General features: G+C 46.2%; 2 protein-coding genes across 5 annotated transcripts; one reads left to right on the forward strand and one right to left on the reverse strand.

The window, feature by feature from the left end:
• Positions 1 to 1193: 1193 nt before the first annotated feature.
• Positions 1194 to 13968, forward strand: LSM14B (LSM family member 14B). Of its 4 annotated transcripts, none has more exons than XM_075020401.1 (10): positions 1195 to 1497; positions 6114 to 6277; positions 6638 to 6773; positions 7255 to 7371; positions 9168 to 9338; positions 9463 to 9543; positions 10584 to 10745; positions 10925 to 11078; positions 12085 to 12264; positions 12635 to 13968. In XM_075020401.1, exons 1-9 carry the CDS (start codon positions 1377 to 1379, stop codon positions 12254 to 12256), a joined length of 1278 nt encoding a protein of 425 aa, XP_074876502.1. In that variant the 5' UTR covers positions 1195 to 1376; the 3' UTR covers positions 12257 to 12264; positions 12635 to 13968. The 4 variants fall into 4 exon arrangements, with proteins under 4 accessions (XP_074876521.1, XP_074876502.1, XP_074876513.1 ...); XM_075020412.1 differs by having other exon boundaries at positions 9466 to 9543; XM_075020420.1 differs by lacking the exon at positions 7255 to 7371 and having other exon boundaries at positions 1194 to 1497.
• Positions 13969 to 16661: 2693 nt separating this feature from the next.
• On the reverse strand, positions 16662 to 23325 carry PSMA7 (proteasome 20S subunit alpha 7). The gene is made up of 7 exons (XM_075020444.1): positions 23102 to 23325; positions 21426 to 21552; positions 19866 to 19990; positions 18433 to 18555; positions 17917 to 18036; positions 17282 to 17344; positions 16662 to 17017 (listed from the first exon to the last, which is right to left on the reverse strand). The coding sequence occupies exons 1-7, from the start codon at positions 23195 to 23197 to the stop codon at positions 16925 to 16927; spliced, it is 747 nt and encodes a 248-aa protein (XP_074876545.1). The 5' UTR covers positions 23198 to 23325; the 3' UTR covers positions 16662 to 16924.
• Between the last annotated feature and the right edge of the window lie 441 nt (positions 23326 to 23766).

Genomic DNA, 23766 nt, shown 5'->3' on the forward strand with positions numbered 1-23766 from the left:
TCACTGATGGAAGACATGTAACCAAGGCATGGGCTCATGCAGCTCCAGCAAACCTCTTTACGCTTAGACAATGGCTCCCGCTGTATTGTCTCCAGCTGCTGGTTTTGAATCTTATTCATTTGCGTCACACAAATTAGTGAGATTTGTGCACTCTGACCTGCTGCCCCAAACGTAACTGCCCTGCCTGATCCCCATCCACCCTCATGTTGGTTAGCGACTTCACCTCCTGCGACTATGTCTGCCAGATGCTACCGGTTGTCTCTCATTGACCCGCAGATGGCTGGGGAGCCAAGAAATCCCAGGAGACACTGCACTGAAAGATTCATTCTCCAGCTGCGGCCTAGTATTGTGGTCTCTCTGCCACGATGTGACTTGCCGCCATCGGAGCACCGGGTACGTCCCGTCTCGCCTGCTGAACAAAGGCACGGTGTATGCCTCACAGGGCAAGCCCTCGCCACGCACCAAAGGCTCTTCCAGCCCAAAACCAGGCTCTTCAACCACCGCGGCACCGGAGGGAGGAGAAGGGGCTCGGGGAAGGAGGCAGCCATTCCTGTTCTCCTTAAGAGCACTGCTGCGCCTTGAGGCGGGAAGCCTTGGAGCAGCCTCTCTGCTGCAGAACCCCAAGGGGGGGCCTGGCGGGGAGCGGGCTGAGGTGAGGCGGCCCTCAGGGCGGGAAAAGCTCCCCTCACAGCCCGGCTCGGCGGGGAGTGCGGGCGGAGGCGGGGGGGGGGGGGTAGGCGATCTCCCCCCCTCCCCCCGCGTTATGTGACAAAATCTCTGCCACAGGGGTGAGCGGGCGGTGACACACGGCTCGCCCGTGTCAGTGAGGCGGCCCGGCCCTGCCGTTAACCCGCCGCCGGGCGGGGCCCGCCACCCGCTCTCCTCACCCCCTCAACGCGGCGGCGGCGGTGCAAGCGCGGGAAGGGCGCGAGCTCTCTCGCCCCGCCCCGCCCCGCCTGGCTCCTCCCCGCCCGCAGCGCACGTGGCACCCTCGCCTGGGCTGGTCACGTGACGCAGGCTCCGGGCTTCCCCCCCCCTCCCTCCCTTTCCCTCCGCGTCTGACCCCGTCTCCCCGTCTGGTCAATAGCAAACAGCGGCGGCGCATGCGCGGCGGGCCCGCAGCACGCCCCCGCCCTGCACACCCCCCCTCCCTCCTCCTCCTCCTCCTCCTCCTCCTCCTCCTCCTCCTCCTCCTCCTCAGCCCGTCTCCCTCCGCCCTATAAAAGGCGGGCGCGGCGGGGTTCCCGGCTCCGCAGTGTGCGTGGGCGGGCGCGGCGGTTCCGCGCGGCGGTGCGGCGACCCGCGCGGCCTCCTCTTTCCCTCCTTCCCTCCCTCCTTCCCCCCTCAGCCCGGCCCGGAGCGGCCCATCCGCCGCCATGAGTTCGGGAACCCCCTACATCGGTAGCAAGATCAGCCTGATCTCCAAGGCGCAGATCCGCTATGAGGGCATCCTCTACACCATCGACACCGAGAACTCCACCGTGGCGCTGGCTAAGGGTGAGGCGGAGCGGCGGGGCCCTCCCGGGGCGGCGGCGGCAGGGGGGGGGGGGGGGGTTGCGGTCGGGCCTAGGTTGGCTCCGCCGCCGCGGCCCGGCGCTTGGCTGAGGGGACGCGGGGAGCCCGCCTCGCCCGCCGCCTCCGTCCCTGGAACAATGAGCCCGGCCTGGGCGAGCGGCGGCCGGAGCCCGCCCGCCCGCCCTGAGGGGGCCGCGGCGGGGCCCGCGCTTCGTCCGCGCTGGCGGCCGGGGCGGGTTGCGGGGCGCCGTGAGGGGGGTGGTGGGGTTGGAGCCCCGTGCCTTCTTCGGCGCTGCTGCCTTTCCGTGAGTCAGCATTTGGGAGGCCGCTCCGCGACGCGGGGACGGGGACGGGCCGTGGCGGGGGGCTTGCCGTGCCTCCCCGGAGGGCGCTTCCAGCCGGCGGGGCGGGCAGGGCCCGGGGTGCTGCGGGGCCCGTGGTTTTTCACGGGAAGTTAGCAGTGCCCTGAAGAGGAAGAAGAGCTGCCGGCGGTGCTTGCTCCTCTTACTATTGTCAGAGCCGGGAGGGCGACGATGGTCTGCGTCGCCGTTGGTGGTTTGGTTCCTGTCTGTACGGGGATGCTCGGCGGTATCTCGGTGCTTGGCTTGAGCAGGGCCCCAGGCCAGCGCCGGGGAAAACGGAGTTGCTGTTGATGTGTCTTTGTTCCTTTCGTGATCGATAACTGGACTCTGCTCAGGTGAGGAGGGTGAGAGCTGGTGTAGAGAGCCCTGTGGGGGATCTGCGTGTGGGTCTGGCTCTTCCCACCTTGCAGGCTGCTCATCAAGGCTCTGGGTCTCGATTCCCTGTAGAAATAGTGATCTTTATCTTCTACTTAAGTGGTGTCATTTGGATTCAGTTGTCACTTGTGCTGGGAACTCCCGTATTTACTCTCAGAAAAACCTGCCCTGTCTTGTTTAGTCTCTCAAACGAGATCTTATTTCTGTACTGCTTTTAATGTTCAGCTTGGGTACTTGAGCTAACGTGCATCAGCTCTTTCTTTGCCTCAGTTTTGTCCTTCCCTGTTCTGGGAAGCTCACTGCCTTCAACAACCCATCGGGATTGCCCACAAACCAAACATCTTTTGTTTTGAAAGATTACCTGCTGGCACGAGACACTGACTTGCCTGATACTCAACTATTCTCAAGGCAGCCTGTGCCACAGTATTTATTCAGTATAATGATGTTTATGTGATGCTGGACATGAGTATTTGACACCTACTAGTGTGTATTCTGAAGTTAAAAATGCAAGTTTTCCCAAATTCACTTTTGTTCTAGGGATGTAGCTGTTTATTTAAATGTACAAATGGAGCTATTTATTTTAGTGTTTCACTCGGAGTAACTGAGAGGTTGCAGGAAGGTCTTCACCTTTACCCGGCAGCAGTAGAAATGGTTTCTCGCATAGTTCTGGCTTCCACATAGTACTTGCTGCTTCAGAGCTTAAGTGGTGTGTTTCAAAGGCATATGTGATTAAAGTGCTTTATGGTGTGAGAAAGTACATGCTCCGCGTAAGATTTCTGGCAGTTCTTCTATTTATTGGTCTCTTAGTGTTCAGTTTTGATGAACTGGAATGCCTAAGAAGTAGTTGTTACAATAGATGAAGAATACATTTTTCCCCACTTAAAGTGCTGCTCTATAAACTTTACAGTACAAACCCTGCTTTTCATTTTAGCTCAGAGGGTTTTTCTAAAATTAGAGACTTTATATCAAAATTAGTGTCAGAATTATGAACATAGCAACAATGTTAAAGCCAGTGACAGCAATATCAACCCTGTGCTTGGGGGGGGGAGACAGCGGTTTGAAACACTTGATCTCTGAAGAGTCAGAAGAACCATGAATTACTGACATGCAGTTGAAGTTGTCCAGATAGCTAGTAAATTATTATTAAGTCCTAGATGCCAGTGTTTAAGACTCAGACAACTTCAATATGTAATGTAAGTGCTATTCTCTTGACTTCTATCATCTGAGTGATACAAAGAAAAATGTAGGTTGAAAGAGACCTCAGGAAGGAATCTGGTTCTGCTTCTTACTTGAAGCAGGGCTAACTTAAATGGATTTGTATTTGGTTCCTGTTAAATCTCAACACATGCAGAATATCTTAACATTGGATAAGGAGATTCCATGTGCTTAATTAAGCACTGCAGGAAAGTTGTCTTGTTGGTTGCTAAACTTAAATTGCAAACAAAGGATGTTTAAGCCCATTACTGCCCTGTCGGCAGTGAACACCAGAAACTTACTCCCCCTTCTGTAGAAGTCTGAAGAAACTAGAGTTTTTGAGCAAGAAATAATCTGTGTAAGCTCTCCTTTCCAGACATCTAGTCACTCTTGTTATGCTTCCGGACCCTTCAGAGGTCTAGCTCAACAGACCCCTACGCATGAGTACAAGCTATATTGTAAAACACTAGCTGCTGCGTGGTGTGGGATTGATTTCCTGTTCATCTGTAAATGATAGTCACTGTAACTCTTCACAGGAGACAGCCCTTCAGACCTCCGCAAAAACTTAAAGCTGTGCTTTGTGATGTGCCAGAAGCCGTTAAACTTCAAATGCAGGGACAGGCGTGCTCAACTCCTTGAGCCCTCTCAAATGCGCTCATTGCTGTTTTGCCTACGACAAGGACGTAGTTTTCCACCTTTTCAGTTAGAAACCTTGGGACCAGCCAACTGAGAGGCTGCCTGGACAGCTTTGGGCTTTGCAGGTCATGTGTTTCTCCATGTGGAAGCTGACAGGCTGATCCTAGTGCTCAGAGAAGATGTGGTGCTTTCTGTGCTAGCTGTGAGATTCTGCAGTAGTCCCTGGATAGCTTTAGTATGTCTTGCCATGAGCTGTGTGCTGTAATAATCTAATCTTGAGCAGGGATATCAGTGGTACGGTTCATGTCTAAAAGGCCACAAGCATTGCTTTCAGTTTATAATCTGCTTCTAGTTGACTAGGTTACAGCTGTAATATGATCAAACAGCAGCTGGAGAGCTAAAATAACTCGGAGAGGTTATATACCCTAGGAACCAATGGAAGGCGGTTTTTCAAAGGAAGTGACTGATGGCTTGTCCTTGCATTAGTTAAGATTCCCTTCCAGTAGGTGTAAGCTGAGGTGCTAAACAGCGTTAGTGTGGTAGGGACAAAATTTGGCATTGGCTTGCTGCTCCTTGTGAGCTCCCATACATGTGCAACAGAGGTGAAGACTGCTTGCAGGACTAACTGCTGCTTGGTGGGAGGAACCACCTGGATAAAACTTTTCACCTCTGCGAACAGGACTCTTGATGAGTAGCCCTGTCTACAACCATCAATGCTCGTAATAGGATAGTGTACCAGGGATGCTCAGCACTGGGGTCGAGTGGATCCACTTTTTGCTGCCCTCTTTCTGGGGAAGCTGTGGTGCCTCCCCGTCCCCTATCATCCATGTGACAGGGCTGTCTGTGCTTATATCTTTCTAGCTGTGCAGTGGGAGTGGCAGCTGGCTGGCACATCACCACAGATTGTGACATGGCAGGTGCTTGTGAAAGGTCTGTTAAGGATGTAATTTGTAAAGGTACTGCAGGAATCATGGTGTGTCCTGGCAGAGATGTTGAGTACTTCTGTGCTAACCTGTTAGAAGCAATTGATGCAGCTCCAGTACAGCATTCTTCTATTGCCAGAAAGCATGCATCAAACCAGTATGTGCAGGTGCCTATCTGAACTGGCAAAGCTTCAAGAAGATGGAAGACAACTAGACTAGTAAACTCGGTGAGCTTCTGTAACTTGTGGCTGAAAAAATCTCTGTGCATGTAGACCATGCTCATTCTCTAGCCCATTTTAAGCTTTCAGTGTCTGATGTAACTATGCTACCTATTTTCCTGCACTAACAACCCGGTAAGTCTGAGTCTGATCTGTTCAATGGCTCAAATTAATTTTTGCTTCTACCTGGTAGCTGCTACGCAGTCAGTTGCAGCCTTTTTTCCACTCTAATGTGTAATGTCACTGGTTAGTACCTGCTCAGGTGTTCTGATAGTTGGGACTCAGTAAAGCCTTGGTAGGCACTGAGGTTTTAGATGTTTCAGTAAAAACTTGCTTTGTAGTCAGTGGAATATTAATCATAAAGCCAGTGGCATGGAGCAGAGAGAGAATTTTAATAGGAAGTTCTTGTCATTGATAAAACTTCACCTCTATCTGTGTAATAAATGTATGAAACCAAAGGTGCAAATCTGAGCTCTAAAGCCTTCCAAGATTATCACCCTGCTGCTTCAGGGGTCTCTCCTGTGGTCTGTTGCAGTGGCAGTTGTCTCAAGCTGAATGCCTACGTGGGACAGGTGCTGGGGAGAGAAGGGGAATATGGTAATATAGCACTGTGGGGAAGTCCTTGGTTTTGGAATAGATTCTTCACTCCAGCTGGTCTATGGTCTTTACCTTCACAGCTTGATGTAAACAAAACTGTTTATGCAGGCTGCTCAAAAAGTTGGCATTTGAGGGAAGAGATGTGTTTGATAGGAGATTCAGGGTTCTGGAGGTAACCTTTTTTTTTTGTTACTTTTGGCAAGTATTACAACAGTACTTTTTAATTGCATAAATAACTTAGGCAATGCTGCAATGGTAACACTGGACTAACAGTAATCTTTCTAATGCTAAAGTGCGATCCTTTGGTACTGAAGACCGGCCCACAGACAGACCTGCTCCTCCGAGAGAAGAAATCTATGAATACATTATTTTTCGAGGAAGTGACATCAAAGACATCACTGTCTGTGAACCTCCAAAAGCTCAACATACTCTGCCACAAGATCCTGCCATTGTTCAAGTAAGTTAGCCTGAAGTGTTGATAGAAAGCTATGATAGAACATTGGTGATGAAAGACTTGATTTTGGTATAAACTTACAAACATGAAGGCCAGTAAGTGTCTCCAGGAATCTTCAGATTGAAGCATCCTGAATTTTGTTGTAATGTTTAAAATAGAAGCAGCAGCAGCATTAAAGACTTCAGTCAACAAAGGCCAGAGCTAGTTTACCTAGCTGACAATGCAGGAAAATCATAGAGGTAAACTAACCCTTCTCAGTATTTACTTAAGCTTTACTAATGCTGTATGTGAAGTAGAGAATCACTGCCAAAGCAGGTTGATGTCTGGACACTGTAAATGGAAATGTACTTTGTCTTGTTACAGTCTTCACTGGGCTCTGCCTCTACATCATCCTTTCAGCCACATGTGCCTTACAGCCCGTTTAGAGGTATGCCACCTTACAGCCAGCTTGCTGCCAGCTCTTTACTTAGCCAGCAGTATGCAGCTTCGTTAGGTTTAGGTAAGTAAAAACTTCACTTGCTAGAATAAAGGTACGTTCCTTGTATGCAGCTACTGTGAAACCAAATAACAATAACTAATACTGAATTCCTTGCCAAGTGTCAGGCTGCAACAAGCAGTGAATAAGTAGTTAACAACTTTGTGCAATGATCTTACTGGAAGGAGGCCTGCGTTTCACTTACACACACATGCAGACACACACACACACGCACACGAAAGAAAGAAACAAACTAAAGAGCTGAAATTTCTTTCTGAAAGTAATGTGAATACCTAACAGTTGAGGCCAGTTCATTTCTAACCTAACATACCTTACATACGCATCACATGTAAGAAGAACTTGTATTCCCAGAGAGGGGTGTAAATAAGCTGCTCTAATGCTGTTCTAGAGATTCTTGTATCTCTTTCCAAGTCCTTCAGATGTTTCACTACCTTGTATCTTATCCATATATCTTTGCTTTCTCTTCTTCCCTCTATCTCTTTAGAGAAATTGGTAAGCCCTCCAGCATCAGCAGCTGCTTCCAGCCCTAGTTCTTCTCCGTCTCCACAACCTGTTTCAGAGCCTGACATGTCTTCAGAGCCCCATCAGCTCTCTTCCAAGGGTAACAGCAGTTTGAGGACTCCAAATATTTGGAAGAACTGCATGGCACTTGCAAACACTCTTGTTCTTGTTAACCCCTCCTAGAATGATAGTACTTATATGGTTAATGCTAGTAGAACTAGTTTGTTCTCAGCTATTTTTGCCTTTCATTACATGAAGTATTCCTCCTGTCCTAGAAGTATCAATTAGAGAGACAGGAGAATGAAAAAGTACAGGACAGCGGATCCTCTTGTGTAAGTATCAGGAGAGGGCTGAGGTTTAGGATGTGCTGCATCCTATCCAGGAACATGTGTCACCTTAGAGACTGGGCAAGGAATAAATTAGTCTTTCCTGGAAAGACAAGCACACTGCTTAAATTGTGGGTGGCCTTGCTGTTAGAGACATAGGTTAATAGAATACTCAGGAGTATTGCTGTAATTGAGGAAATGTCAGGATAGATTTCATGCATGGAGGGGCATAGTACCTTGTCAAGACTCCTAAGTAGTAAAGCATGACTAACAGTAAGCAATTTGAGTTGTGGTAAGCTGAGATAATGTAGTTCTGGGTGCTTGCTTCTATGTGCAAAAACTTTTAAAGGAGGTAGAGATACTAGACTGACCATCCTCAGAGCAGAGAGACCAGGTGCAGCCTGCATTTAAACATGGTAATTAGTTTCATCTGTTTTTAACTTAAGCATGTATGCTTGTTTTGGCATGAAACTGTTTTTACTTACTCTCTGGTTTTGGCCATCTATCTGTACGTACTTTCTCAATATTCTGGCTAAGCTTTGAAACTTTCTCATGTTAAACTTGCACAGCAGCTTTGTCCTACTGAATAATCCTTAGGATATGTCTGTTTGTCTTGGAAGTTTTCCAGGTGTACATTAACTGGGAACCTGCATGGTGTTACCTACTGGGTATATCTCATGTGGACTTGGGTGACCCAGAAGTTAGTGGCTTGGTTTTTGTGTACTCTTCAGCTTTTCACTTTTCTTGCTCTTTAAGTATACTCAGTTAAAGTTTGCTTCCAAGCAGTTCTTATGCATAACTACATAAACCTGTAGTACTCCAAAACTTCTAATTAAACCTAGAATGCAGTGTTTCTTCTGAGTACTGAAGACTGTCACTTTTTAATATAATTGGTGTAAGGTATACCAAACCATGAAAAGTATTTACATGTTTTGTAGTGTGAATAAATAAGCCTGGATGGAAGAGCAACAGAAGTCTTGGTAACACTTTGGCCTTGACCAAGAAGGAATTTAAAAGGGTAACTTTGAGATCCTGGTCTGGTTTCAGGTTTTCTTTGTCTGAAAGCTAACAATAAGCAATGAGGTTGAAGGACTTCTAAAAGCAGCTTACAAAATGGGATGTAGTAGAGGTGGTTACGCTTTTGCTGCAAAACTTTTTTGACAAAGTGGGGAAGCTTTCTTCAGCAGTTTCAAAATGGTGGATTTTTGCTTCAGATTTAAAGTTTTATGTAAAGTAAAATCCTGCATAACCAAGGATACACCTAGAAATTAGATTTTGGTATAAACTGTCTAAGAGACTGACCTGGCTTGCTTATCTAATGTGTGTCTAACTTGGTTTAAGAAACAAATGGGTAGATTTCCTGATTTTAAGGCTCTGGATTTGAGAGCCACCACTTGTATGGCAGTAGTGCCTTACCTAGTGTATATGCCATTTAAAGAGAGCATGTAATGATAAACACTCAAGGCTTTGAGTAATTCTTGACAAAACGGTTTCTCCATAGAAGTGGGTAGGGTTTGAATAGCATTGGCACATTTTCTGAGAGGCACTTAGTCATTGGGATTTTTTCCAGGTGCTGGCTTTCCTTCTGTTCACCCAGTCCGCAAAAGCCCCATGGTAGAGCAGGCTGTACAGACTGGCCCAGTTGACAACATGAATTCACAAAAGCCACCCCCGGTGAAAGTAACTCCAGGGGTTCAACGCAATGGGCGGCAGGTTCCACAGGGCAACAGTAAGACAAATGGTATGTATGTACCACTTCACCTTTAATGTGCTGTTCTGAAGCATCCTTCAAAGGTGCATAGCAAGACTCAACTGTTCTGGTTTTGTTCTTGTGCTCCTTTATTAAGTTTGTCCTTCTTGTTCAGTAGATACTGTTCAGGCTGCACCTGTGCAAACCCAAGGACAGGTGAATGATGAAAACAGAAGACCTCAAAGGAGAAGATCAGGTAGGTTAACCTGCTACTAAACAGTCGCATTAGCCTAGAAAGTCAAATACTGTTAACTTCAGGGAAGGATTATTGGACAGAAGACTTGAGAGCAAAAGTTTGATAAAGCTTTGGGCATCTAGAGATGCTTCCCTGACAAAATAGGTTCTGGAGTCACAGAAGTTCAGAATGCTCCAGGGACAGAATTCTACTGTCTTTTCTAGAAAACTTGAAGGGACATTATAAAAATTGATGCTATGAGTTGGCAGCAGTAACTAGATTTCTCTGAAACCTGAAGTATTTTTACTGGGAAGGGCAGCCTGTTTAAGAATTTTCAGAGCTCCTATAAATGAGGGGTATTATGGAACCCTTGCTCCCAAAGAGCAGACTTCTTATCTCAAGACTGCAGTTTAAGTACAGGTCAAAAGAAAGTGAAATTAAATTCAAACAGGTATTTCTGCCAAAGCAAAATATGAAAAGTCAGGAAACAAAACTTCAGCCTCTCAGGTCTTCAAATTAGTGTGCCTGAGGGCAGCACTGTAGAAGGGGTTCTAGCTTTTCCAAAAAGGGCTTGATAGCATCTTAGTTGGAAACCAGAAACTATACAAAGTCCGAGCTCCCTTTGTGCGTAGATGAGTCTTGGGTGGATTTTCTGAAACCAGTGACTGGCTTCTCTTTGCCATCATGACAGGTTTGTAGACTAATTACAGTACCATGCTTGCAGATGGACAGCAGACAGGAAAGGTAGCTTTCCCTGCTTCCCTCAGCTTTTCTTGGTGTAGTACTTGTTCTGATTTCTTCTCCTCACACTGGAAAGAAAGTTGGGTATACTCTTGTCTTAATGGTAAGACTGACATCCAGGAATGCTTTTCAGAAAATTAAACTGTTGCTGTAATATGTCTTCTACAGCCAAGTTCAGAAGTTACTTGCAAAGAGGTGGGGCCTAACCACAGGACTGGAAGCCAGAAACTCCTGAGTTCTAACCCTGGTTTCCTCTGGTTTTGAGCAAGTCATTTAACCTCCCTGTGTGTTACCAAGTTTTTAAACTCTCCTGCTTTCAGGAAACAGGAGAACCAGAAACCGTTCTAGAGGACAAAACAGACCAACCACTGTGAAGGAAAATACAATAAAGTTTGAAGGTGACTTTGACTTTGAAAGTGCAAATGCACAATTCAACAGAGAGGAACTTGATAAAGAATTCAAGAAGAAACTAAATTTTAAAGGTTTGTGACTTCATTAAATATGAATTGCTGAGCTAGTAGTAAACACTGCATAGGCAAACTCGTTCTGAGAAACTGCATGATTACATGTGGCAGCATCTCAAATCTTTTTTGAGGGAGCAAGAGAACAGATGGCTCTTCAGTATGCATCAAGGAAGTGTAATATGTTTTATTATCTTCAGATGACAAAGCAGAGACGGGGGAAGAAAAGGGGGACCCTGGAGTGGCAACTCAAAACAATGACGGTAATGCAGAGGAGGACCTTTTGGGACCCAACTGCTATTATGATAAATCCAAGTCTTTCTTTGACAACATTTCTTCAGAACTGAAATCTAGGTGAGCACTTTCTAAAAGCTTGCTTTTTTTAATGCAACTTTAGGCATAGAATTCTAGACATAATTGTGTCACATGGTTTAATTCTTTAAAAATCTTAGAATGCAAGAAAGTCAGCACAACAGTCTTTAGAAGGGAGTATTGGCATGCATTTGATGGCTCACAAGTGATACTAACCAAGCTTCACGGAGTGGGATCAAACAAAAAGCAAGGACTTCAACTGATACACTTGCCTAAACTATGACACAGGAATTTCCCGTTCTGTTTCCTAGCACCAACTTTGAACCCATTGATTTTAAACAAATTTCTTATCTTGTTTGTGGGAGGAGGCGTCAGGGTCATGCTGTGCTGAAGATGGTGCAACTTGCAGACAGGAGCAAGCTAAGCCTGGAGTTTGGGCAGAGAGGTCAGGTCTGTCTGTGGAAATGCATTAAGCTAAATGTTGTGAATATTAAAAGAAAGCTTCATCTTTTGCTGCTGACAGTGATGTTATCAACTGCTTGGTGAGGTCAGACATCCCCTTAATGCCAGTATGTGGTAATGTTTCTGCTTCTCTTTAGCAAAGCTTTCTTCCAAGTGCTTGCTGTAAAGTGTTCAGGGCTAGGCAGGCTCTGCTGAGGAAGAAACACACTGGTTGTGGAGCTACCTCAGTAGCAGTCTGCTGAACCTCAGTTGTGACAGGGCTTCCTGTGTTTCTGGAGATGCTTTACTGGAGTGAAGAGTTTGTAGTTTTCAAGAAAAAAAGATAGGGTTTGAGATGCTAGTAAGACCATGTTTAACCCTTTTCTAGGCCCATCTTTAGTTTTCCAGTATGAAAGTAGCTTACAAAAGCCAACAGCTGTCACTTTCAAATCCATGCTTAGCAGAGGAATTGTTAGTGAGCGTGTATATGCTGCAGTTGGTTCTTATTGCAATTTAGTTCAACAAAATAGGGTGCTTGAAGCTTCCTAGCTAAATGAGTTGGTGGCTATTTGATGTTTATATTAAATCTGAATGCAGTCTTGTTCAGTTCTAGGCGTACCACGTGGGCTGAAGAAAGGAAGCTCAATACAGAGACATTTGGAGTGTCTGGACGGTTCCTTCGCGGCCGCAGCTTTCGTGGTGGATTTCGAGGTGGAAGGGGTAGTGGAGCAGCGAGGCGAAACCAAACCACTCACAGAGCTGGTACTGGCAGAGTGTAACTTCAGAGGCAAGTTTTTTAGCGAGAACAAATACTGTCTCTGAGCCAGGTTTGTCTCTTCTTCCTTGCCTGAACTGTCTGTGCAACCTCTCTTGCTCTCCAGTCTCATGGATATATCAAGAATTGTTCCTTACTGTACCTGATCTATCCTTCTTAGTGGTAGAAGGAAATGTGAGCTGTTTTAACATGTTCTTTAATGTGTTGATTGTTCTGTTTATTTCTTGGGCTAGCCTTCTGAGAAAGCAGGAGCTGCTTGTTTGAGCTGAGGCTCTAGCTAAGCATTTCAGTTGATACATGGGTGTAAACTTTGCCGCTTTTCTTTTTCTTGGGAGAAGATCCCCATGACATCAGATCTAACTCTACCTTTTTTCCTGAATAGGTTCTAACATCTCTCCTGAGAGGATGAAACTGTATATAGAAAGAAAACAACCAACTGCTGCACTAATGTGGGAAAATGGTTCATATTGTTTACTGTCTCAGCTCAAGTGACAGAACTTCATGTACTACTGCTTATATTCTGGACTTATTTTGGACCAGCAACTGTCAGCTGGAATATTCTTTGTAAGAGGGAATGTGTTCAGGGGTACCTTCTTCAGGGTGTCTTTTTTGTTTGTGTTTTTTTAAGTGCAGACTAACTTACATTGTTCTTCTTTCTGGGTCTCTCAAAGGCTGCTATAGTCTAAGCTTAAAGTCAGACTCCTTTTCTGAACCCTGAAGAAGATAAATCATGCTATTTTAACATGGAACCAAAGCTCACTTGAAATAAACCAGCTATAATTTGTTTGTTCTGAGTAACCAAATGGATTCTTTGGTGCTGCTGGTCTCACTGTTCTTGGCAGCAGGTGTGAAGTAGCACTTGGTATCTGGAAGAATGGATTCCTGGTGCTGAGGAGTTATGTATATTGTCACTTGGGAATACTGGATTGTTGATCATGTAGTAGTGTAAATGACTGTACAACTGTTTGTCAGCTGGTACTAATGTGGAGGTACTGCAGGTTTACACAGAACTGTGACTCTCCCTTGAGCTGAAGGGTGCTGGGTGTTCCTCAGAGGCTTGGAGCTCCTTACTGGGTGTGGGCAGCGTGGGGGCACAGTGAGCTGTGTCCTCAGCAGGACAGGGGTGGCAAGTGTCTCTGCTCATGTGCTCGGAATAAAGAGTTTTTGGCAGTAGTTGGCTGTCTGGGAAGGAGACCTGAAGCTCCGACTTCTTGCCTCAGTTTGTACCTTGCTCATAGGTAGTACCAAACACAAACAGTTCTCTGTACACTAGTAGACTGTGGTGGAACACTATGGAATGTTTTCATTAAACTAGGGATGGGAGTCCATATAATGAAGCTTAACAGATGGGCATGTTTAATTTGTTTCCTCTATACCCCCCATACTGTAAATAGTTTAGTTGTTTTTCTTTTTAAGAATCTGTATGTGGGGAGAGGGGCTGGGAGGGAGGGGTTACATTTGTTTGCATGAATAAGTGGGTTAAATTGCTGTAGGCATGTGTCCCTTTTTTGGTTGGTAGGGAATTTTGTTGAAAAAGCACCTTGATGACTGAACCCCTTACATAGCTAGAATTTTTTAGTTATGCATTGACCTAGGTTACTGTAAAAGCTTGGATTTATTTTTGTAGGACTTCATTGCTAAGAATTAGAACATAGCAGTGGGGCTGCTCTTTGGAGTAATGTAAATTGTAATTATAATAAACATGTAAATGTTTAATGTTTCCCTCCTACTTTGTTCTGTACGTAGCTCAGTAACATCAGTCTGTACAACTTGTCAGGTGCCTGTCCTAGCAGGGCTCAGATCTAAGTCAGAGAAAACTGTGTTGCTGGTCTGCAAAGTTTTACACAGTATTCGAAAAGGGCTTAAAACCCTAATGCAGGCACTGACCCCCCTCGTCACTGTTCCCCTGTATTCTGGGTCTGGTTCTCTTGTTGAGGAATCAGCCTATGAGTGTTACTGTTGCCTAAACCGCCTTGAGCGGTGGGGCTTGACTAGAGTTTGTTTTGGGTGGCAGTGCTGCTGGTTCAGTAGCCACAAATGCCTTCAGTATCTGGGCTCACACCAGCAAAACAGGGTGTGTGCCGAAACAGCTTACTGGGAAGCTGCTGCAAGCCTTTAATTTCTTTGCTGGCAAAACAGTCAGTGTGACATCAAGTGTAAAGATGGAATTGCACTGCCAGAGTCAACTGACTTGTCAGAGGTGGCTGTGGCAAAACAAGAAATAATCATTAATGTCTGTGTAATGCCTTTTTATTAGTTTTTAAGGCAGTGATTCCCCTTGTTTCTACAGTAAAGCCTCTGATCTAATACTTAAGACACAATCATTGTTACTGACACTGCTGAAGTTCCTGTAGCAGGGACATGTCCCAGCCTCTGCAGAGTTGAGCCCTCTACCTGGCTCATTCTGCTGTGTGAGGGCACTGATGGCTGTGGCTCAGCCCCTGGACTTGTTAATGGTGAGCCCTTCTTCATTGGGAATGCTCGTTCCTGTTGGGTCTGGGGCAGGCTGTGGTTCCTGGGGCTCTGCTGCAGCCCTGTCAGCTGCCAGGTGGAAGATTCACAACATGAGGGAGTGATTGTGGTGACTTGTGCAGGGAACCAAACACAGCTCTTGTGACTTCAACATTCCAGCCCAAGGACTGATAAATGAAACAACACTGTATTCCAGCAACTCGCTTTCTCAAGCTGATGTAGTCTGGTGCTTTCCTGAGCAGAAGCAGCGCTGCAGCTTTCCTGTCCTTGATTCCTGTGTGATACTCTGCCCACACTTTTGCTGTGTTGCACTGAGCTGTAAACAGCTTAGTTGTGGTGCAAGAGGCCAGGGAGTGTGTGAGTTACTGCAGGTCTGTGTCTGCTGCCTAGAGCAGTCCAGGCCATCTCTGAGCAGCCTTCCTCGGGACCCTCGGGGGGTGTGAGGTGTCCTGGGGCAGGGGTTTCTCTAGGTGAGCTGCCTCTTGCAGGGCACTGGGACTCCTTCAGTCCTTGCTGTGCCTGCTGCCAGCGGAGTCTTGCTTTATACCTGTAAAACCATGTGTTGGTTGTCAGTAGCAGCCTGAAGAGCTGCCTTCAAGGGCTGTTTCAGTTCCACCCCCTTGCTGGAGATAAATAGGGAAACTTGTATAATAAAAAGGCCCCTGTTGCTACTGCAAGCAGGTACTGAGCCTTGTGGGCAAGAGCTCAGGTGTGGGAGAGGCCTGAGGCTTCTCTGCAATGGGAAAAGCCAACCCTAAGTACAACTTCTCTCTTGCCTGAAAGCTGGGACTAGAGAGATGCCCTTGGGAGTCCAAACCAGGTGGAGAAAGCCTTTTCTTGTGCCCCACTCCAGGCCAGCAGGGCTGTGTTCCCCAGTGCCTGCAGGAAGAGCTGGGCCTTGGCCACAGCAGGAGTCCAGCCCCTGCTCCTGCCTGCTTCTGCCTCCTCTGTGTCAGGACTGTCCTGATCGGCCTTCTCACAGCAGGGAGATGGCAGGGGGATCAGCTGGAAAGAGCTCCTCCATGGCCAGAACTGGACAGTGGAGATGCCATAATGCAAATACCTCTCTGAAAAAGAATTCCCTGTTCCCACTCACATCTCCTTTGGGCTAGTTTTAAAGCATTTGAGTAAATAGTTGTCACCTGACACCTTCAAATGCATGTATTTCTAAGTTTATTACATTATACATGTTAATGTCTGCAGCGAGTAGATGGCACAGAGCAGATCCTGCCTCTCAAGAGCAACATGACTGTGGAGCACAGCAGCACGTCTCTGCATCCCTTGCAGGATGTCAGCAATCTCCCTCTGCTGAAGGGAAGAGAGAACTGGCTCACACAACTGCTGGGACCGGGAACAGTGAACAGGCTGGACCAGAAACCAAGTTAAACCCAACTCCTGTGGGTAAGATGTACAGAGGAAGCAGTGTGAGGGTAAACACAAAAGGAGGAAAGCTTTGTGGTTTAACTACATTGTATGTAACATTCACTGTAGTTAGTTCTAGCATTAGGAAGCTATTGGTCTGTAACTCCGCCAGTGGGCAATCACAACAGCAACGCTTTATTCTGAACCAGATGAATCATGCACTGTCTATGTAAGCGCTAAGTCATGCACCTCTACTGTGATGACATGCCTGCAACAGCCAGTTCTCATGCTGACCTCCCAAAACACGACCACCCACCATCTCTGTACAGTCCTTTGGAGGTAAACCTAACAAACAGCCCCTGTCGCAGCTGGCACAAGGCTAATGCCCAGACCCCAGCCATTTAGCTTTGAAGATGCTAGTGAGGGAAGAAAAAGTGTAATTCCACAGTAGTTATGTTCTGTTGAGGCCATAATGCAACCCTCAAGACAGCTACTTATTAAAAAAAAAAAAAAAGGGGGGGGAGAAGCTAACAATGGAGAGACTGTAGAAAAGAATCATTAAACAAAGTGAAGGGTCTGAGGAAAAAAAGGCAAAGTCTTTGTCCTTTAATAGGTCACTACTGCTGTTTTGTAGCCAACCAAACAATCCTAGGTAATTAAAATCCAAGGAACAGACAGATTTGTTTAAAATAACAGCTTTAAAAAAAAAAATCAGTAGGTTTATTGTAGGTCTCAAGAGGGGCACAGTATGAATAAGTGGAATGCCTACATGTTGTCTATACAGAGTAACCCATCACTTGAATTAAAAAGAAGCAGCTAAGCAGTTGAATTTCATTCATCATGATGTTTTCTTCTGTTTTTTCTTTTCATTTTCTTCCTTTTCTTTTTCAATTTCAGCAACATACTTCTCAATTTCTTCAGGGTTTAGGATCTAAAACAGAAACACAGGTAACCCTCAAGATACTAATACAACTTAGAGGCTTTTATTTAACTTTCTTTCCATGTCAGAACTAAATTGCTTAACTGGTATTTATCCAGACATGGGTACATTGTGTAGACACAATAACATTCCTTGGCCTCTAATAATAAACAGAAATATTTGCCAGGGCAGAATGTGAGATTAAGGGCTGGAAGTTAATGCAGATCAACAAGGACAGTATCAGAGAAAGGGAGAAAACCAAAACAAAGACCTTACCTTCAGCGGTTGTTCTCGCCTCATAACCGCCAGCTCAATGTTCTTCCCACCAGACTGCACAACCTTAACAAGAGTTAGATGTAGGTATTAGGAGCATGTCCATTAATTAATTCTAACAAACCCCTTTCAAGTCTTCCTAGGAGGAGAACAGATATAGATGGGGAGGGTTTTGCTTGTTAGCTCCAAGCTCTCAACTCCAGTAGCAGTGTAGCTCTCAAAAACTACAGGTCTTCATTCTGGCATCAATGCACCCAGTGGCTGGTGAAGAACACTGCATTTCCACCATCTGGCTTTTGAAATTTTCTGCATCTTAAACTTCAATACAAAAGTAAAATATTCTGCATATGGTTTAGCACATCTTTGGTGCATTTGTTTTAATGCCCAGAACTGAAGTCTGTTTTCCTCCCCAGAGGAGTGCTAGTAAGTTCTTCTGTGTAAACTACAGAAATTGTTAACCTGAAATACTCTGAACCTTTAATTTAATCCCACACCCATGGCCTACAATGAACAGTTTTCACAGATCCTTTTACAGTACTTTCCTGTGACATGCACAAAGATTTTTCACATGCTCACCTTTAAGAAGTTAATCCAGGCACACAGTGAGAAGTCACCCAAGGGATCTGAAGCAGACTCACCTCAAGAAGAGCCTTGATGACCAGTTTAATAGTTAGATCATCTGTTTCAATGGCTTCATCAGTATAGTTTTTCTCTAGGAATTCACGCACAGACTTGGCTCCTCTGCCAATGGCGTTAGCCTGGAAACATTGAGGTGAAAAAAGATAATGAACAGAAGTTTAGAAAAGCAAGAAACAGGAGTTCTGCAATTACATAATCTGAAACCATTTTGTGATCACCATTTTTCAGGAGACTGAACATGTTACTTTCCACATGCCACACAAAAAGACAGTTGTCAGGCACAACTGGTGTGGGTTTGGTCTTGTGGGGTTTTTTTGGAAAACAGGACAAGATTTCCCAAGTAAAGCTGAACTGCAGACTGCCATTCTCAGTAAATCTGATCATTAAGGAGTTTTGCAGCTGTGAGCCAGCACCACCTGCCAGTGAGATTTCCTTTCTACACCAGTCTCTCTTTAAAGGAGACATTAACTCACAAATACTTCATTACTTCTCCAGAAGAGGCAAAATCAACTCACCTTCCAAGCATGGTATGTACCAGAGGGATCGGTCTGGTACAGCCGGGGGGTTCCATCAAAGTCAAATCCCACGATAAGAGCAGAGATACCAAAAGGTCTGCGACCATTGCTTTGTGTGTATCTCTGATCAGAAAGAAGAGACACTTACTTCAGAAGCAGTTCTAAAAACATTTTTAGAGTGGAAAGCAGACACTGTAGAAGCTACAACCAGAAAAGGCATATTTTTAGCAGGCTCTCCTACCAACCTACCTGTTAAAGTTAGGATTCCATATCTTACAGAAGACCTCAAACAAGACAAGGAAGAGGTGGTTATTGTTCAACCCCTGTTCCTAACACCCACTGAAGTTTGCTGCGTGATTATAGCTATTGGGAAGAATCTCCCTCAGCTGCTGGGTGGTGCTGAGAGGCAGACAGAGCTAAGTCTGCAAGCCCAGGTGTAACACCGTGCTTTGACAAGCACACTTAAGAAGCCAAAAAAAGAGGATGATGACACCTGAACACAAAGTCATGTTTTCACCAATGATTTGCAACAATTCCGTCAGAAAGCACAGCACCCGCCGCGGCAAGCAGGCTACAGCAAACCCCGTGTTACATACAGCCCTCCTGCTGACACTGAGTTAGCAAAGTCGTTGCCATGTCGCACACCAGAAGTGCCTACGAACACCAGCAGCGTTATCGCAGCGGGAATACTGTGCGAGATTTATGGTTTGTAACAGCTTTATAGAAATCGTGAATGTGCCAGAATGAAAGACACAAATGTGAGATTACTGTAAAGGAACAAAGTGAAACTTCGGAAAGTGGTATTCTGCTCTGGCAGGCTAGTGATTATTACAAGAACTACGCTATTATCATCATCGCTATACTAACACATGTCTGTGCCTAAGTCAATTAGACTTTTTCTAATCCCCACTAGTTGCTGAAAATCAGTTTAATACACTGGCAAATAAATAATTTTATCACAGAATGCAGTTGAGCGTTTTGACCCTGTAATTCATTTTAAATTCATGAATATCAAATGTAAAACATACTAAGCACTGCACTGATTTGCTCCCCCCTTACCCCTCCCTGCAGTGGCTCAGCTGGAGGAAAAACAAACAGGAGCCACAAAGACATTTTGACAATAACACAGCACCATTGTTATGAGAGCAAGTTAGAGCTGTAGATTAGCAGTGTTCCTGATGATACCGCAAATGTAGTTATGCAGTCCTTACAAGTACTAATTAATTTCTTAATCTTGGGAAAAAAAGCCAAACAGTAATTAATCAGCCTCTTCTATTACTACATCCCTATTTCCAATAAACAGCCACAATGTGTTTTGTTATGCTGATTTTCACCAGCTGAGTAGAACAAGGCCAGCATAGACATTTTACATACTTAGTCTGAAGCGCTGTTCATTAGGACATTTTTAAGCATCTCTGTGCGGTCCAACATACCTGTTTCAGACTAGCAATGTAACGTGTGATGTACTCCACGGTGACAGGATCCTCCACTGTAAGTCTGTGGCTTTGACACTCCACACGAGCTCTATTTATAACTATTCTGGCATCAGCCGTCAGCCCTGAAATGACAGTGTATTCTCAGATCCATGCTTCATACCATATGCACGAATAAAACAACTGGTCTTGCCCCAAAAGGCTCACAAGGTCAGTGTCAACAGCAATGAAGAAAGCAAATGAGAGATCACACTTTCTCAGGTTTGCTGAGCAAGAATATGCTGCGCATTTTTAAGGCAACAGAAAGAAGCTAATGTACCAAAATAAGTAGAGGATTTAGTTTACCGCTTTCATGTCTGTGAGTTAGGCAACACATGCAATTCTGAACCAAGTCATCAGAATACTACTGACAGACTGACAGCGTTCCATCTAACAGCAAATGAGCAAAGCAATCTCAATTCTTACACACATTGGTTTTATTTCTTATGCAGCCACCCTAACTATAAGCCAGGTTTATCCACCCAGCAAATCTTGTCTAGTTGACAAGGCTACAGCAGCATGATGTTAGTTGACAAAAATGAGTATGACCCTTTGAAAAAAAAATTAACAGGAAATTTATTTCTTAATTTACTTTTTAGCTAATGATGTTATTTCCAATTTACAGCCTTGTTTCTGTAGAGAATTTTTCCTCAAGCCTGTGAATCCACTTGCACATATCACAACCCTTAGCTATGGAAGAAAGGCAGCAGAAGTAGCTGAGCCTATCATTCCTGCACTCTAAATCTAAACCCCAGTATTCCTGCTGGTTAAATCAGATCTCCCCTTAAAGCATTAATAACACTGACACAAAGATTTTAAACTACTTGAAAAGAGGAGAAACCTTCTGAAATACATTTTCTCTCCATTTACATTGGGTTTTTTAACTTTCATACCTCCTGTTTAAGCTTTGAACAATGGAAATTAAGGCATTTGGAACAGGAAGAATGTGGAACTAAATATCTATGCTTCAAATCCAGAGCAGTTCATTCAAGAGGAGTCTTCTGAACTACAACAGAGGAGATTTTTCTTTGCTTTATGCAAGACTGCAAAATGTAGCTTTTTGGGCTTGATGCATATGGGAAAAGGTCCCTGTAACTGACAAATGTCTCTTACAGCTCCTGTGATATGTATTAATGATATGTATTTTATATACAATATGTAAATTTTAAAATATTTTAAATATATAAAATATAGTAAATATGCATATAAATTTAAATATATATTTAAAGGGGATATATTTGTGCCAATGACACATCAGTTCTCAGTCTTCATCCTCACATTAAACCTAGAGGACCTTAGTAACTTTAACACATACTTCCTATCATTAGATCATTAGCTTGCTCTATGTATTTATCCATACAGTAGGCTACTCTTATTTAAAAAAAGAATAAGAAACCGTGGAAATATACTCCTTCCCCACAGTCCTCAGCCAGTTATGCTAAGTATTTTATGTTCTCAGAATCCATAAACATACCCAAAGGTGCTCCAATAACTGCCAAAAACCCTGAAGGGATCATATACCTGCAAAAGCCATGCAGACATTGTCATCGAGAGCACAGATCTTCCGTACAGTTCTCTCATCCTGAAGTTTTGCCACAGACTTCTTTTCCACACCAAGAACAACAATATCCTTCCCTCTTACTCCAACCTTCAACACATTAAAAGAAGAAGGAAAAGAAAAGTTAAGCTAGGCCCCAAAAAACCTAGTAGTTGTAGACTTTACTGAAACGAGCAGGAAAAAGCAAAGACACAGAAAAACCCCACACTGTAAACATTATTTCAGCTTGAAGTCAGTATTTCATTTCCTATTGCCACAACCTGGAGAAGGGACTGATGTAACAAAAATTGCATTAGATTCCAGGGTGCAGTTTCATCATCAGCTTATAACACTTTAAATCTGTGTAGTTCCCAAGAGATATATTCCCACTCCTCTTACCAACTGTGTTTTCCCCAACTCTCCCCAATACCACCATTAGTGTTTCTGTAGCCACAGAACAGGATCAACAACAAAACTACCACTACAACTGGTCCACTGGTATTGCTCTAGTCAGAACCCAAAACACTGAAGATTAGGCCAGCTAAAACCTACAAGCAGCCTGTCAGAAGCTTGCTGCCTTAGTGTCCTAATTCATACTTTGAATATACCTTTTCGAACATCAGGCAGAGAAAAAAAAAAAGTTGACCTTTCAGACTCATTCACACTGCTTCTCATAGGGTGATGGGAATCATTTTTTCTTATGGGTTGGCCCTGCTGTTAGTGTGTTACAGAGGTTCTAAAAAACGAAACAATTAACCAACTGCTCAAGGAGAGACAAGACAGAGGTAGATTATATTGCCTTTTTACAGTGTTTTTCATTTCTGAAAAAAAGAAGAGCCTATTTAGCATGAAGTCTTGTTACATTTATTCCCATCGCAAAGGCAGTAAATTTTCTCACGGGTGTTTTGTTATTTGGAAATCAGTGGGGGTTTTTTCTCCCCCAAATGAAAAAAACCCTTCACTGAGCAAAAGCTTGGGACAACTGGAAGCTAGGAGCCAGAAAGTTACTTCTACACGCCTTTACCGACACGTTCCCCAATCCACTGGGAATCTGCGTCGTGCCCAAGCATAAAATACCACCGTTTTCACCAGACGCAGAATAACGAAATAGAGGATGACTACTCCGCTGCAGGTCGGCAGCAGCTCGGTTCCCTGAGGAGGCGGCTCTGCTAACCCGGCCTTCCAGGCTCTGCAGGCTGACGAGCAGGCGCTGCCATGGCTGTCAAGGCTGAGGGACACCCACCTGTGCTGGGCCTCGCGTTCGACAGCTCAAGGCATAAAAACTCCAACACCCCCCCAAAAAACAGAACAAAACACCACAGTAACGGCCTGAAACGGAGCCAGCGCTTTACAGACAGCAGGGCATCGTCCCCTCTGAGGAAAACGCAGGCTTCCCAAGGCAGCTCCGAACCCAGCCCTCAGCCCCAAGGCGGCTGCTGCGGCCTGCGGCCATCTCTCCCCTGGAAGGAGGCCACTCTTGCAGCGGCCCGCACCGCGACGGACCACCCTTCCCGGCAAGCCCGTCCCCACTCGTGCCGTGGGGCCAGCAGGCCGGGGAGCGCGGCGAAGGGGTCAGGCCCGGCTCCGGGCCTTCTCCCCTCAGCGAGGCGGCCCGACGCACACCCCCCCCCCCCCCCCGCGCCTCCCCGCGCTCACTCACCGCGGTGGAGCCCTTCTTCACCGCCTCCTGGGCGTACTCCACCTGGAAGAGGTGCCCGTCCGGGGAGAAGACGGTGATGGCCCGGTCGTAGCTCATGGCTGCCGCCCGTTCGTCCCCGCGGGGCCGGAACCAGCCGCCTCCCTCAAAACAGCACACTCATCCCCCCGCCCCGCGCCCGCCGCTTCCGGAGCCGCGCGCCATTCTCGGCGGCACGCCGACGGCGCCCCCTGCGCCAACTCCGTACGCTGCAGCCGCGAGCCCGGCGCGCGAGGGGCGGGAGGAGGCGGGGCCCGGCGTCCCCGCTCTCGGCGTAGGGAGCCCCGCGCTACGCACTCGGCGCAGCGCGGCCGCCTATCCCCGCGCCGGCGCACTTGGCGTACCCGGGCGGCCGCCCTACGCAGTTGGCGCAGCCGGCGGCTGCCGGCGAAGGCAGGGAGCCGCCGCTCGGCTGCGACAGGAAGCCCGGCAGCAGGGACGCACCATGTGCGGCGGGGCGGGGAGGCGGCGGCGGGGCGGCGGCGGCCGCCTCCCGCCCCCCTCCCCAAATCCCCGCCGCCGCCTCCCCGCCCCGAGCCGGCGGCGCGGGCGGCGGGGCGAGGGCGGTGCGTGCCGGCTGGTGGTGCGGTGCCCGTGGCTCATTGCGGGGCGCAGATCGTACCATCTGC

This window comes from Buteo buteo, chromosome 2 (genome assembly GCF_964188355.1).
Source record: "Buteo buteo chromosome 2, bButBut1.hap1.1, whole genome shotgun sequence".
Lineage (NCBI taxonomy): Eukaryota > Metazoa > Chordata > Aves > Accipitriformes > Accipitridae > Buteo > Buteo buteo.

What these genes read in the sequence shown, in the direction of transcription:
- PSMA7 (XM_075020444.1), bottom strand. Translation starts at nt 23,197, where the DNA reads ATGAGCTACGACCGGGCCATCACCGTCTTCTCCCCGGACGGGCACCTC. An exon ending in TCATCAAGGCTCTTCTTGAG is followed by an intron (nt 17,345 to 17,916) that starts GTGAGTCTGCTT and finishes ACTCTTGTTAAG; the next exon opens with GTTGTGCAGTCTGGTGGGAA. An exon ending in GGCGAGAACAACCGCTGAAG is followed by an intron (nt 17,018 to 17,281) that starts GTAAGGTCTTTG and finishes TTTCTGTTTTAG; the next exon opens with ATCCTAAACCCTGAAGAAAT.
- LSM14B (XM_075020401.1), top strand. Translation starts at nt 1,377, where the DNA reads ATGAGTTCGGGAACCCCCTACATCGGTAGCAAGATCAGCCTGATCTCC. An exon ending in TGCAGCTTCGTTAGGTTTAG is followed by an intron (nt 6,774 to 7,254) that starts GTAAGTAAAAAC and finishes CTATCTCTTTAG; the next exon opens with AGAAATTGGTAAGCCCTCCA. An exon ending in GAAGAAACTAAATTTTAAAG is followed by an intron (nt 10,746 to 10,924) that starts GTTTGTGACTTC and finishes TATTATCTTCAG; the next exon opens with ATGACAAAGCAGAGACGGGG.